The following is a 14,972-nucleotide window of genomic DNA, read 5'->3' as shown; positions in this document are numbered from 1 at the left end:
GTCAGGCAGGGAGTTCAAAACGCAGAGGAAAAGAGAAGAATAAAGCAAGCTGAAAAGAGAGCTAAAAAGAAGGATAAGCAAAAGCGTACTTTGGAGCTATGCCATCGTCTCTCGTAGACGGACGGATGCCAAGAAGATGTTTACGAACAGCTTAATTTATGTATAAAGTTTCTAATGAATTCTATGCCCAACTATATAAATGATATGTTCAGTAAAATGATAAATAATATCAATACAGCTTCTAGTCTATTCATTACACTCTCTATGTCAGCTAATAACATTCTTCTTCCAAAGTGCAAAACGGAATTGTATAGAAAATAGTGTGGCTGTCACAGGTCCAATCATTTGGAACTAACCAAAGATGTTAAAGAAGCATCATTAAATAACGCTTGGTGTTCACGCGCGCGCGTGTGTGTGTGTGTGTGTGAATGAAAAACATTTTAATAATCCATGTTGGTGTACGCAATGCCGTGTGTGCTGAATCCATACTTAGTTGCTCTAATATACGCCAATCCATTATACATTTTCTGTGTTGTTTTTATTTTCCCCGAGCTTTATTTGATATATTTGCCTGTACATTTGCAGATAAATGAGTTCGCAAGGGAGATTCCTTTATGTACTAATTTTGTCACCCTCATAAAATAGGGACTTTATTATTATTATTATTATTATTATTATTATTATTATCATTATTATTATCATCTTTATTGTTATTATTATTATTATTATTATATTTATTATTATTATTATTATTATTATTATTATTATTATTATTATCAACCAGCCGATATGATATATAATGCAGGATCTAACCATGCACTTACCTTTTACTGACTATAAGCAGTTCGGTTGGATCCGGACCACGTTCAACTTTCAAAAATGGAAACTCTCCAAGGCTTTCGTGCCATTTCATATGTATTTCATACTTATCTTTATATTCCGTCACTTTCTGTAAATGACAAAAAAAAGCAATATTCTTCGACCTATGTCATTAGTACAGTAGAGTTTAATGTTATGTATGGAGGACGTTAAACAACCGGCATCTAACTGAACCCTACAAATGGATGAAAGTCTACTAACTGGGTTAAACAGGTTAATGCGCGTGCTCTGTTCTCTTTATGGATTGTGTTATGAAATTTTCAAGCTCCGCCCGTCTCTTTATGTTTGTGTAAAAGAAAAGTTCATAATGCAGATCTGGTATACCCAGAAACTTATGTCTGGCTGCTAAATATGTGCTGCTGATGCCAAAGGCTTCTGATAATGTGTTAGATTCTCACACTAAAAATGATTCATTTTCCGTAAAGATGCATTCATTACACATAGATTTTAGAATCATTATAAGATGTAAAACTGAACAAGTTTTAACAACAAAATCAAACAACTTGAACGGAAATTTCGTCAGTAAACCTGATAAGTATAATATTAGTCATGTTTGATATAGTTGCAGTCGAAAGCACAAACAGCAGACAACCATGTCTTGACAAGAAACGAAGTAACATATACAAATCCACATTTAAAAAACGACGAACATAAACATTCAAGTAGGTGTTGAATTTGAATCATTGGATTCGTTTGGGATGTAATGGTGTGTGTTTTAATAATCAAGTTGGTGATGGCTTGAAGTTCATTTGTTATAATATTAAGTTGTATGGATTTTGACGGATATGTTCTTTGTACTAATGCTCGTAATTACAAAGGCTTTATTATATAAACGTGTCTATGTGGATGATGCAACGTAAATGCATTGTTACATATTCCTGTTACAAAACTATGCCTTATAAAAATACTATTCTGAACTCTTTTCGAATTTCAAATTGTGATTTTCAATAGATGCTAAGGGTTTAAAAACCTAAAATTGTAGTATGAAAGATACCAAATCAAATCCTTTGTATTTTCTCGCACTTGAATTTAATGCATCTCTTCCTCCGTTCTCTTCATATATTTAGGTCTCTCTCCATGTCTAAATGTATTTGTTTCAATACATTATTACAAAAGGGATCCCTGAGAAGGAATTAATAACGAATAAAATGTGTTTATAGTTTGTGTTCTGGGTGAATTACTGCCTTTGTTTTTGTCTCAAAAAATTTTCATCATCGTCTCGTCTGTATTTGGTGTCACTGACCTTGCTGAGGTATGAGAGCACATGCACTGTATAGGAGATTCGGCGACCATATAATAATGAACTATTCTATATTTTAAATTCTCTTTTTTTAAATTTGTATCGATATATTTAATGCAACGTTTACTTACAGCAAAGAAATAAAAAACTCTTGTGTTCCGTATCTATTTGACCTATACGACACTTTGATGAAAATAAAAGTATGTCGGCATTTCATTGAACAAATAAATTTTCTTATCATTTATTATATTGAATTTATTATTATTATTATCAATGAGAAAACATACCAACTGGCTAGGTTTCTCTTCCTCGGTGACTGCTTTGGATGCTATAAAGAGGCGTTCAACTTTCTTCACTGATGAAATGGCTATCGGTACAAATAACTGATCTGCCCTGCCAGAAGCTCCGTGTAGTTCTAGAATGGATGAATGTCCTAGAGAATCCCATACGTCTATCGGTAACAGGAGTTCGATTCTTCCCGCCATATTATATGCCATCGTAGTAACGAAGAACCATGGCTCATTTGGTGGTAACTATGAAAATGGAAGCAATGAAATTTGGAGAAAATGTCTGTATCTATCTGTCTGTCTTCCTGTGTGTCTGTCCGTCCGTCTATATATATATATATATATATATATATATATATATATATATATATATATATATATATATATATATATAATTTGTTTGTTTGTTAGTTATTAATATTATTTATTTTTTATTTTTTTATTTTTGTTATATGCTATGGGTAATGAAACATTGTATCTCTTGCTGACCTTGTTTCAAAATGAGTGACATTTTTGGTAAACAAGAGTTTTTATTTTTTTATCTTTCTCAGAGTAAGAATCATTAAGTTGAGTCAAGGTCATACTTGGACTACGTGAACCTTTGACCCTCATCCGGGGTATCTGTTTTGCGTCTTAATTTAGTCGTATAATTGAGGTTTTAATAAAGGTTTGTCAGTTGCGCTTTAAACACTTTCACGTCAAGTTGTATTATGTTGTGTACAGTTTGGGCTGAATTTATTTTCTTCAAATTACTGAATTCAAGTGACTATTTTCCCTGGAAATACAAAAGTGCTCTGACAAAATATTTGGATAAAGACATTCATTGGAATATATATTGAATTCAAACCTGGAATAATATTTCTGTGATTCAAGAAGAGACTGTTGACACATCATTACTTCGCTGACAACAACAGACACGTCATCGCCTTCAATTTAGGATTTAGGGACTTGAACTCTGTTTCATTCAGGACTTTTTATTACTAGGACTTATGTTTTTAATTCTAGGATCATTTTTGTATTTAATTCGTAATACCGTAAGTTATTTTTTCTCATTTTTTACTTTGTATTCTAGGGAAATAAATTACTTGTTAAACTGTACAAATCTTGTTGTCCTCACTCTTTTCTGTTACATATTTTAAGAGCATAAACTCATAACAGAATATATATATATATATATATATATATATATATATATATATATATATATATATATATATATATATATATATATATATATATATATATATATATATATGCACATATGTGTGTGTGTGTGTGTGTGTTGCTTGAGTGATTGGCTGGTTGCATTTAACGGCGCTTTCAACTTAGAAATTTGGAAGTTAAGTACCTTTCAAACCGGTGTGCATCTTTGAATTACGAGTTGAACGCTATGCTAACTGAGCAACAAAGATTCTCATGTATGTATGTATGTATGTATGTATGTACAATACAAACTATATCATAACTGAGTAATTTTCTAACTTCCCGAAAATATTTTCCCATATTTTATTAATGTCCATTGATGAGTCAAGGTACTTTAGAAAATAACACAACTTTGTTGGTATTTAACATAATTATAAGATCTGGCTCCTTTTTAAGTTGAAAAAAAACTTTATCATACATAAAATAAATAAACAGATTGAAGTATCTCTTCATTGATTTAGTCAATAAATATGAATATAATGAACACATAGTACGGAAATATACAAAGTGAACCATACAGTCTATGACATATATCCTTTGGCAAGTTGAAATTTTCCCTTTAAAGAAACTCTTCGACGTGTGGCCTTTTGTTTCATTTATTTGACTTGTAATATCTGGGTGGCAGCAGCTGTCATATTATACACCTTACAGTTTACAGTCAAAACGCTGTGTAAATAACGTTGCAGCCGTATTTTTTTTAAAACTCTGACAACCAGATAAACATAATTATCCTCGACCGTATTTCCTGGAAAAGTCTCGTTTTCCATATGTACAGATTCAACATTCAGACACATATAGTCTGCGAATTCGAACTGTTTTTTGTGTGCATATTTCAAAGGGTTTTCACTCTATCATTTCATGTTTGTAACGTATTCATGCTTTTAAATAACTAGCATAATGTAGCTTACAAAATACATTTCTCTTTGTTTTCAATGCAAATCATAATAATGTTGTGTTTTTACAGATAAAGAAAAAATAAACAATGCAGCAATTTCATATTTTTTTTATTAAAATCTTTTCCGAGTTTTCTCACGTCAAGCCTAAAGGAACAGGGTTTCAAGGTGATTAACAGCTAACTGGTACATAATCTTACATTGAAATAAATTATATTTATTTTTATTTTGAAAAACATTTTTAAAACAGTTTTAAACTGTAAATTTTGAATGAATATACATTTTAAAAAACTTGCTTTCTCTTTTATTAAAAAGCATTAAAACCTGCCACGTAAGATTTTGTTTTGATACTTTAATTATTTATTTTATAAAATAGGTAAACAAAATTTCGGTGTTTTTTTCTTCTATAAAATGATTATATATACGAACCGCATCGTGTGGATTAGCCAAAGAATCCTCAGAGTTCCTGGAGATTTTCCCTATCTGAAGTCTTTCTTTGCTGAAACCTACTTCCTTATTGGGTTTTGTATAAATTTCAACCATCGAAAGTCCATGTTCTTCTTGATCTAAGAAAAATAAAAAAAAAAAACATTTTAAATATGAAATACACAATGGTGCATACACCCCAGGGACAACTAAATGACAAGCTACCGTTTATTGAACAGGATTACACTTTGTCAGTTCAACCAGTTAAGGAGAGAACAGTCATAATATGGGACACACGATGAAACGCAATATTGTTATTTTACCTGCAAGTGGGACATTACAGACGAGTCTTTCAGATTGTTCTTTCGTACCTTTAAGCAAACTCCAAACGCTTCTAAAATTTACATTTCAATGACTTTTAACTCATAATACGATATCATGAGGACGTAGTAGCTTTCTCAAGCACTGTCAAACACATACACACACACATTTTATATATATATATATATATATATATATATATATATATATATATATATATATATATATATATATATATATATATATATATATAAAACTTGTTTATTTACAACGCTTATAGTTTCAAAATTAGGACAATTTAGGTTTTAATTTGGCGTTTTTTTTGTCTCAGTGGTGCATTATATATATATATATATATATATATATATATATATATATATATATATATATATATATATATATATATATATATATATATATATATATATATATATATATATATATATATATATATATATTGGTGAGAAAACCGGCACTAAACCCTGAACCACTTTGTGAAGGTATATCAGTCGGATCATACTACGCTTGTCTTGGAGTCTTGGAGTGTTGGTCGACCCTGGTCATTTAACATTTTGGTGACGTATCTTGCTTCACTAGTTATATAGTCGCCAGATACAACTTGGGCTTCCTGGCGATGAACCTTCTTGTCAATATCCTTGGGATCTCAGACAATACAAACAATTTCTAACATGGATCTGACTAGTGCTAGATTGGCGGTTCGTCTGCATGTGTGTGGACAGTGTGGTTTCTTTTGAGAAATGTCACTGTGCAATTTGTTTTATTGGAAGCAGGGCCGGCGCCAGACACGGCCAGACTATCTGGCGCCCTAGGCAAGGTTAGATTCTGGCGCCCAAACCGGAAAATATCAATTTCAAAATTTATAAACAATATTTTGTTTTTTAAAAATGCGTCCTCTGAAATCAGCGCCCTAGGCGGCTGCCTAGTTTGCCTATATGGTAGCGCCAGCCCTGATTGGAAGATTTGATAATATGCGATTCCCACTTGAAGTCCTCGGGTAATGTTAGTCCAATATACGAGTTTTCACTGACTTGTTGTAGTAGGAGATTATTTAAGTTGGAGAAGTGAGATGATTTTGTTGATTTGCTGGTCATACTTATGAGGTAAAATTTAGTGGCATTAAAAGCCATACCCCAATCTGTCGCCCCATTGATCGAGAGATGTGAGGTCATTCTGGATGGTATGTGGTCACTCTAGTTTTGAATTATTGTGTAAAGGAGACAGTCGTCTGCAAACAACCTAACCTGAGATTTCACAGTCTAAAGGTCATTTATGTAACTATGGAAGAGTAGCCATCCCAACACGGTTTCCTGAGGGACACCGGAGTCGACAGGGACTGCTTCAAATGATTCTCCATCTACCACCACTAGCATGTCGCTTTGTCAAGAACATCTCAAGCCAGCAGTGTAGTGGCCCAGTGATTACATAGTTTTCCAACTTGAACAGTAATTTATGATGTGGAACAGTATCGAACGCTTATAAAAACTCTAGTATCACCATGTCGGGTTGTATGTCTTGGTCATCGTTTTGGAGTAGGTCATGCATTGCTGTAAGAAGCTGCGTTTCGCAAGAGAATATTAATCTAAAGCCTTTGTTCAGTTTAGATAAAATATTTTTGTTTTCTCCAGGTGTTTAAGAAGATGCTGACAAATTATATGTCCGAGAACTGATGCGACTAAATCATGGCACAAATACTGATATTTTGTATAGTTTTGATGGAATCTTTTTGTCCATGATGCTTAATGAGTGACCATAGATTTTTTAACATTATTTCCATTTTCGTATTCTTCATTAATTGGTTTAACAGATGTTCTGCTTCTAAATAGACTGTGTCCCAGTCGGCTAAAAGTACACAAATTATTTCCTTGTGTTTCGCTTGGTAAGTTGAGGTGTCATATCAGTCTGTATCCACGATATCATGATCACTAATGTCTAGGGTATTGCACGAAGTCTTCACTAAAGTTGGGTTGTTACTGAACACAAAGTCCAACACGTTTCCGTAACGGGTAGGTTGATCATGCACTGGAGTTAGTCTGTGGTCAATGGCTAAATCAATCAGAGCTTGTTACATGTCCCTGTCTAAAGCTCCAGGTTTTATGGTTAATTTCCCCAACTCTACATCTGAACAATTGAATAAAATAATGTTTTTTTTCTTTTTTTAAATCACACTGTGACACAGCTAATGTAAAGAGACATACAGTTGCTGGATATCTTTCATCTTCCGGTTGGGCATATGGATGATAAATATAAATCTATGTTGCTTTTAAGTTTAACCTTTGTCAAAGCAATCTCGCACTCGGTAGCAAGTTGAGGTTGTTCATCTGACTTTTTAAGTTTATTACGGTAGATTTCCACTATCAAAATGACGGAAGTATTAGTCTACTAAAACCAATCACAGTACTATTTGACTACTAAATTCTGGACACAATGATATATAATTATTAAAGTTAATCATTGTAGTACTGACTGCTATGTATCATATTAGATATTTCACTGTCATACGCGTATTATTCATTGTCATGATGTGAGAGTGAGATACTAGATATATAAATACATACGTACAGTTATTTGATAATTGAGATGTGCTTTGTAAAGTTTGAAGGTAATAATATTCTTTTCATTTGTTAGGGATGTAACCTCTGTCAGCTAGAATGTTTTCATGAAATAGAAATCTGCACTATCAGACACACATTAAGTACCAAAGGAACCTTGTATATATGGTTGTATCGTCTATACATACTCATATAATCAAATGAACAAATATAAGTCTTGACCTAAAGTTATGTTTACCTTCGTGAAAACATTATAAAGTCTTTTTTCACATCTGTCTTATTTACGCTATCTTTAGTTTGCCACATTCATGTACTTGTTATCATCAACGAGTCATCAAAGGAAAAGCTGATATTTCATTGTTGTAGAGATTGGAGTATTTATATAGGTCTATGTAGTTAACTGAATAATTGTTCAAGTTGTGATTAAACGAATCTTCACCTTGAAATCTTTTAAAAAATTAACATCTATTTATTAGAACAAAAAAGTTTTGTTCTTCAGCGAGATTCACTTTGACTATCATTAAGGATGTTGACCGTAGTAAATACTTTTTGGACGCCATTTATGTACAACGACACAATGGATATCATGTATATATCTACATAGTCTACACGCAATACGATTCTTGAAAGATTCAGTTGACCTCTTGGTTCCGAATATGTTGGTCAATTAAAACAAACTTTGAAGTGTAGTGCTTTCCAGTTTGACCATCCAACTTGGTGTCTGTGTTTACTTGATTACATTTTTACATGTACATCTTGGTGTTTAGAAAAGGATTTGCCTAAACGAGTGGGTCACCTGGAGAGATGCGTAGATTCGGTTACAAAACATCTACAGTTTCTTAATTTTACAGTTTATCAGATTTTCATGAAACTTTACAACTTACAAGCACTCTGTCAGACGAACGCCGACTGAAATAAAAATGTGCTAATTACTTAGCTGAGAGCTCCGTTTAAATCACTGGCATCACTTGTAACAGTGTCCAATTATATTTGGCAAAAAGCAAACAAATTAAATATATGCATTGGTAATACAGCCACTATTTGATTCCTGACTCACGGTGATAAAGCAGGCTGGCTTATGTCCTACTATAAAAGTGTGTTTTCTGAAAAGTAAATTATTGATCCAGATTTTTGTCAACTAATTTAAAGGTATTTAATGCGTACTGCTTGTGAAACAAAACTTGAAAGGCTGATATTGTCACTTTGGCTGCATATGCAGTTTTGAAAGAAAAAGAATAATAAGAAAGATATTTTCGCCAGAGCGGCGGAATAGGGGTGTTTGTAGCAATTGTCATTTCTCAGGGTGTATAAATTGTTTCACAATATCTTTCATGGAATGCCAAATGCCTAATCCAACTTTTAAAAGTATACTTAAAAAATATTGAGAAAAAAAACTGAACAAAAAGGATAGTTGTAACAATCACAAATCCATATAAATTCTTTGTTCCGACTGGAGGGAAAGAACTTGTTTGATACGGAGTAGTACGTATTCCTACGTTGTATCAAACTCGTTCCGCCCCCTCGGAACATAACACGTATGTAGTTTTGGCTATGTATTGAATAGACGATATGGCAATGATATCGATGTTCCTCGATTTTCAAAAACACTTATACGATTGATTTATTCAATTATGTCGAGTGAGGCCTAAAAAATGTTTATCATTTTAGAATATTTGTACATCGCCCTCTTTTTTAAGGGAAGGCCGATTTAATTAAGAACACAACAGAAGTTCAGTCCAAGTAATATTAAGACAGACTGCTTTTGATGCACATACCAACATATAATCTAGTAATAGGACTTATATATATATATATATATATATATATATATATATATATATATATATATATATATATATATATATATATATATATATATATATATATATATATATATATATATGTGTGTGTGTGTGTGTGTGTGTGTGTGTGTGTGTGTGTCATTGCAACCAAACACATAATTCAAGTAATAAAAGTTGGTTATTAAATATTATACAGCTATAAAAATACATCATTAAAATTTAACACAGATAACTAAGGCGAATCTTATTAATCCACGCAAAGTATACGAGTGAAAAATCAACATTTTGTATTAACAAAGAGTTAAGGTCAATGCAAAATAGATCGACGACCCTGGAAAGGAAAGAGGAGTCAAATATCAAAAGTGAAGATTATTTTATCACGTTTATAGAAACCAAAATACCTCTAGCGGGGATGAAAACGATGAGAATAAAGATGGTATAAATAAATGTTAATGATGACGATGATGATGATGATGATGGTGATAGTGATGATGAATTACTTCATTCAGTCATTACTAAATCAGAAATTCTAACCTGCCTTAAAAATACCTAAAGTCCATTCTTAAGGCAATGTTGTAAATGAACTATAAAATTTACATTTAGCTTACTAATGTTATTGGATGTTTCATTTTTCATTAAAGCTTATACGGTTGGGTGATTCTAGATGCATGGCTAACGAAAATAATTATACATATATATGTAACGTAAAAGGCGATAGAACACAAATCAACAATTATAAACCTACTACAAATTTAATCTGCTTTGGCAAGAGGCTTCACTGTTTTCTTGATTTCCATGAAATATTTAAAGAAAAGCAATCTGTATTTTAGGCATAGTTATTCAGTAATAGATAATATCTTTGTCCTTCACTCATTTTCTGAAGGATTAAAAAGTACAAAAATACAACTTGTTCGTGTTTTCATTGACATTAGTGAAGCTTTTTACTCGGCATGGCGGGGAGGACCGTGGATGTGTGTGTAAGATTGTGTGTTAAAGAGTTTTAACGTAGCTTTAACAAACTGAGTCAAGTCGTTACGATGTATGCAGAGGGCAGAGGGGCAGTTTGTAGTGGTGCCTATCAATGGGTCATCGTGCCACAAATATGTGGCATCATGTCACATTATCCAGACACCGGGTCAACCAGTCCTAACACGACCCTCTTAATACTGAGCGCCAAGCAAGGCAGCTGCTAGTGCCATTTTTAGACGTCTTTGGTATTACTCGGCTGGGGTTCGAACCCGTGATCACTCGCATCTGAGGCTTAGGCTGAGGCTCTAATGTGGATGATGTTATTAGGCAACAATGTTAATGAGACGTTTTTCAGGTCTATGCACAGCATGTATCAACAAATCAAGTCCAATATTTTTCTCGCACTAATTAAACTAGTGTAAAAATATGACAAATATGACAATTTGTAATTTGCTCTCAAAAATTCTTGTTTTATTGCTTGGTGCTGATACAATTAGTTTTGGAATTAACGATAAAACGTTTCAGGATTATCGTGAATATTCACATTGAATATTAGCTTTGCGGAAACTAAGCTTGAAGATGAATATCATTTATTTAGTATGTCTTTTAAATACTAGCTTGCGTGTAAACCTAATTCGAATCTATGTCAGCACAAGTGCAAGTACATTGAGTGGTTAACTTCTAGAAATAAGAAAATAACATCGTCAGTCTTAAAAAATCTTTTAAAATAATAACTTTATTAAACTCTTTTCATAAGCAGTCGAATGATTCAAAAGAAGAAAAATATCAGTTTCTAGACTTGAAATATTTGGTTCATCTGACTGACAACAATTATTTGTTTACCTCCAGGCCAATCACAACCGAGTTGATCTCTGTATGCCATCCAAACAGCCCGAAAGCAGTTTTCGTGGGGATAGAAAACGTTACCAGACTTGGTCTTAAGGCTTGGCATTGAGTTGATAATGATATCAAGTAGAGTCTTTGCTGAAAAATAACATAAAACGTGCCAAAGATAAAGCTCATTGGGTGTACTCACTGTTAAATCAAGCAAGCAATTCACATATTGTCATTTTATTGAAGTAAATTTTGGCACGAAATTAGGATGATCCCAGTCCATATACTACTAAGTCATCTCTCTCTTTCTCTCTCTCACACACACACAAAGACACACACACACACACACACACACACACACACACAGAGGACTACACACACATTATTAAAAGGTAAAACAACGGACACAAGAAATTTAATACAAATATTTCAAAGCCAACAAATAATTTTGTCAATATATATATATATATATATATATATATATATATATATATATATATATATATATATATATATATATATATATATCACAAAAAACGAAAAATAAATCAGTCTCCCTGATGCAAAAACTCAGTGTAAAGAACCTTTTAAAGTACTTTGGCATTTAAGTGTCTCTGTTCATTTTGTCACAAACTAAGTTCATATGGTCACAAACTAAGTAACAGAAAGAAGCAAAAGCAGCAAGTTTGGCAACTTAACAAACAATTTAATTATCAATATTATAAATGATAATGTGAGAGGAACTTACAGTATTATGAAGTAAATTAAAGTACCAAAGAATGAAAATTTCCGTATAAATTTCAGAACTGGAAATGTACCGGTTCGCCAAGAATCATATCCTTGTCAAAATGACATTGCCCAGAACTCATCTGAATAATTCACAATACTAAAATTATAGTCCATTGAGCACTTTTATTTCCAATGGACGGTCCAAGCAAATGTTTTCTCTCTCAAATAATATACAAGTACAACATAAAACACGTCTGCAGACTTACAACAGGAACACAAAACATAAGAATGAAATCTGATTGCTAAATTTTCTCCTTATGTACACCTTCAAGAGTCTATTACGACGATATGTCCCAAAACCCCATCTGACCTAACTCATCAAACAGGAATTAACCTTATTTCTTATAAGTTACCACCTGTCCAATGGGAAAAAAGCCGAATCTTGTCAACAAATATATTAATACTTTTATTATTGGCAACTGTAACGCATATGTATCTGTTTATAGATCGTATGCAATTTTACGTATGCTACATTACAATTGACTCTGTGTGTATGTGATCTGGATTTTTAACGTAGCTTTAGCAATTTTCAGTCATATCGCTACGATGTATGCAGTGTTACAGTTTATAGTGATGTCTAGCACTGGGGCATCATGCCGCAGACATGTAGCGTGATGTCCCACCTAGTCACATTATTCTGACATCAGGCCGACCAGTCCTAACACCACCCTCTTAATGCTGAGCGCCAAGTAAGGCAGCTGATAGTACCATTTTTGTAAGTCTTTGGTATGACTCGACCGGGGATCAAACCCACGACCTCCCGCATCCGAGGCGGACGCTCTAACCACTAGGCCACCGGAGCGGTCAAAATTGACTCTGTGCACGTACGCCAAATCCAACTATAGATGATAATTACCATAATTTACAGTCACAAAAATTAAACAAAATCATGTACCAGGAGTTACAGAAAAGATATACATAGCAATACAAAGTTTCAAACATACCGTTACTTAAACTGGCGTAGTTCCAATAATTTCGTGACACTTTCATTATGATCAACCGATCTCATACTTGTAAGAGACTTTCAATATATTTAAAAATTACATAATATTTTGACATCCAGATTGACATGGACACCTTTGTGAAATATTTCCCGCATGACAAAGAACTAATGCCATGACGTCTCGACAAACCACTACCATATTCGTGTATTTTTGTGTGCTGCATACAAACGATTACAGCTTATCATGTTGCCTGACGTCACTACATTGTACCGAAGATCATAATACCTAATGGCTGCAAATATCTGACTATGGCATGAGCAAGCAATACGATTTATGCTTTTTATTAAGGACCCTATTTCGTTACCAGTAGCGTACTAACGGGGCCGGGGGTGCGCACGGGGCGGTTGTCCAAGAGGTCGTGGGGCACCGAAACCCCTTTGGGCCATCTTCGTCGTCCCGGGCCCCATTTACCCTTAGTACGACACTGTTCGTTACAAGGATATACTACCTTCGTTAGTGCATGAGATGATTTAGCAATTTAGCCCTACGTGACAATAAGAGCAAAGTACTCTATGATTAACAATGTGTCCATCAATTTTGAATGTTTATCATGATCTGTGGAAATAGTACCTCCGCCGACTATATTGTCCTTCATTTTCCTCACAATATGGACAAGCAAAGTGGGGTTCTTGGAGCCTTTCAGTAAACAGTGTAGATCTAGTGGCATACACTCTTGTACAAGACCTCTGAAAACTGCCAGGAATTCTGGAGAACCTACAAAGACACTTACATTTTAGATTAGACAGATCTATTTGCTTACCTAGCATCATTCAGGTCTAATTTCGAACCTTCATAAATGCAGTCAGCTAGCAATACATACATACCTAAATACATACATACATCTGAGCATAAAGTTAAAGAACTAATAAGCGTTAGGTAATATTACTGACATCAATGCAATTTGGTAATAATCTTTTCCTAGGAGTGAATACACTGGAGTTACGAAATACCTGATATGACGCTTCTGACATGCAGTAGTTTTGTAGTTTTAAAAAAATAAAAACATTCTTTATCTCTTAAATTTACTCATTTCCCAATGTGCACGTAGAAATGAAATTGCTTTAATCTTCTGCGCGGCACGTGCGAAGTATAGAACCCAGCTACATCTTTAGGCAATAGGTATAATGCAGCAGACACTGCCGTGGAGGGTCATTTTACGCCTAGTCTTAGAATGTGTCTTGATGGTGGATGTATTTCTTCTTGTTTGAGCCCAAATGTTGCGTGAGTTAGGTTAAATATTATATTTGAAATTAGTGGAAATGGACTCGTGTTCATCTTCGTATTATGAAGCAATGGTGTAATGTAGGTTTGCGTTGGTGTTTTATTCTAATCAGTTGCTGCCGTAATTTTAGCGTAATTCACCGAGTATGTTTGGTTTGTGTAATGTGGTTATAGGCGATGTTTATGGTTATTAGTCATACATATGGATATGCTCACCTACAAAATGCACCTTAAATAAGTTGAATGTGTTGTAATATTAACTAATAGTTAATGGGATGTTGTTATATGTATTATAATATGACAGATCATGTTTTAGGCATCATCAACAGTACACGTCATTCATGCATTGTTGGAATTCTTTCCAATGGAAGTGCTTGTAGTATGCAGTGCCTGATTACCAAATAGGCAGAGTAGGCACCGTCCTATGGGCCCCACGCCTTTTAGGGGCTCCGCGACAATAATATTGATAAAACGAATTCGAATTTGCGAGGGGGCCCCATGATTTCGACTGCCTAAGGGCCTCCACAGGGTTTA

The 14,972-nt window shown here is 33.6% G+C and overlaps 1 protein-coding gene across 3 annotated transcripts in view; it reads right to left on the bottom strand.

The window, feature by feature from the left end:
* The window catches only part of LOC149789241 (uncharacterized), a 121,859-nt gene that overhangs the window by 38,297 nt on the left and 68,590 nt on the right, over positions 1-14,972 (bottom strand). For all 3 annotated transcript variants that reach the window (XM_089975411.1, XM_089975412.1, XM_089975413.1), the window contains exons 8-12: positions 13,788-13,931; positions 11,434-11,574; positions 4,932-5,068; positions 2,407-2,652; positions 825-949 (exon numbers count right to left, since the gene is read on the bottom strand). In XM_089975411.1, the coding sequence (XP_089831537.1) occupies positions 825-949; positions 2,407-2,652; positions 4,932-5,068; positions 11,434-11,574; positions 13,788-13,931 (793 nt within the window). The remainder of the gene's footprint in view (positions 1-824; positions 950-2,406; positions 2,653-4,931; positions 5,069-11,433; positions 11,575-13,787; positions 13,932-14,972) is intronic.

This window comes from Sinohyriopsis cumingii, chromosome 11 (genome assembly GCF_028554795.1).
Source record: "Sinohyriopsis cumingii isolate HCF-2022 chromosome 11, ASM2855479v2, whole genome shotgun sequence".
Classification (NCBI taxonomy): domain Eukaryota; kingdom Metazoa; phylum Mollusca; class Bivalvia; order Unionida; family Unionidae; genus Sinohyriopsis; species Sinohyriopsis cumingii.
Note: the sequence above shows the minus strand (reverse complement) of the source record. Positions and strands in the feature narration are given on the sequence as shown.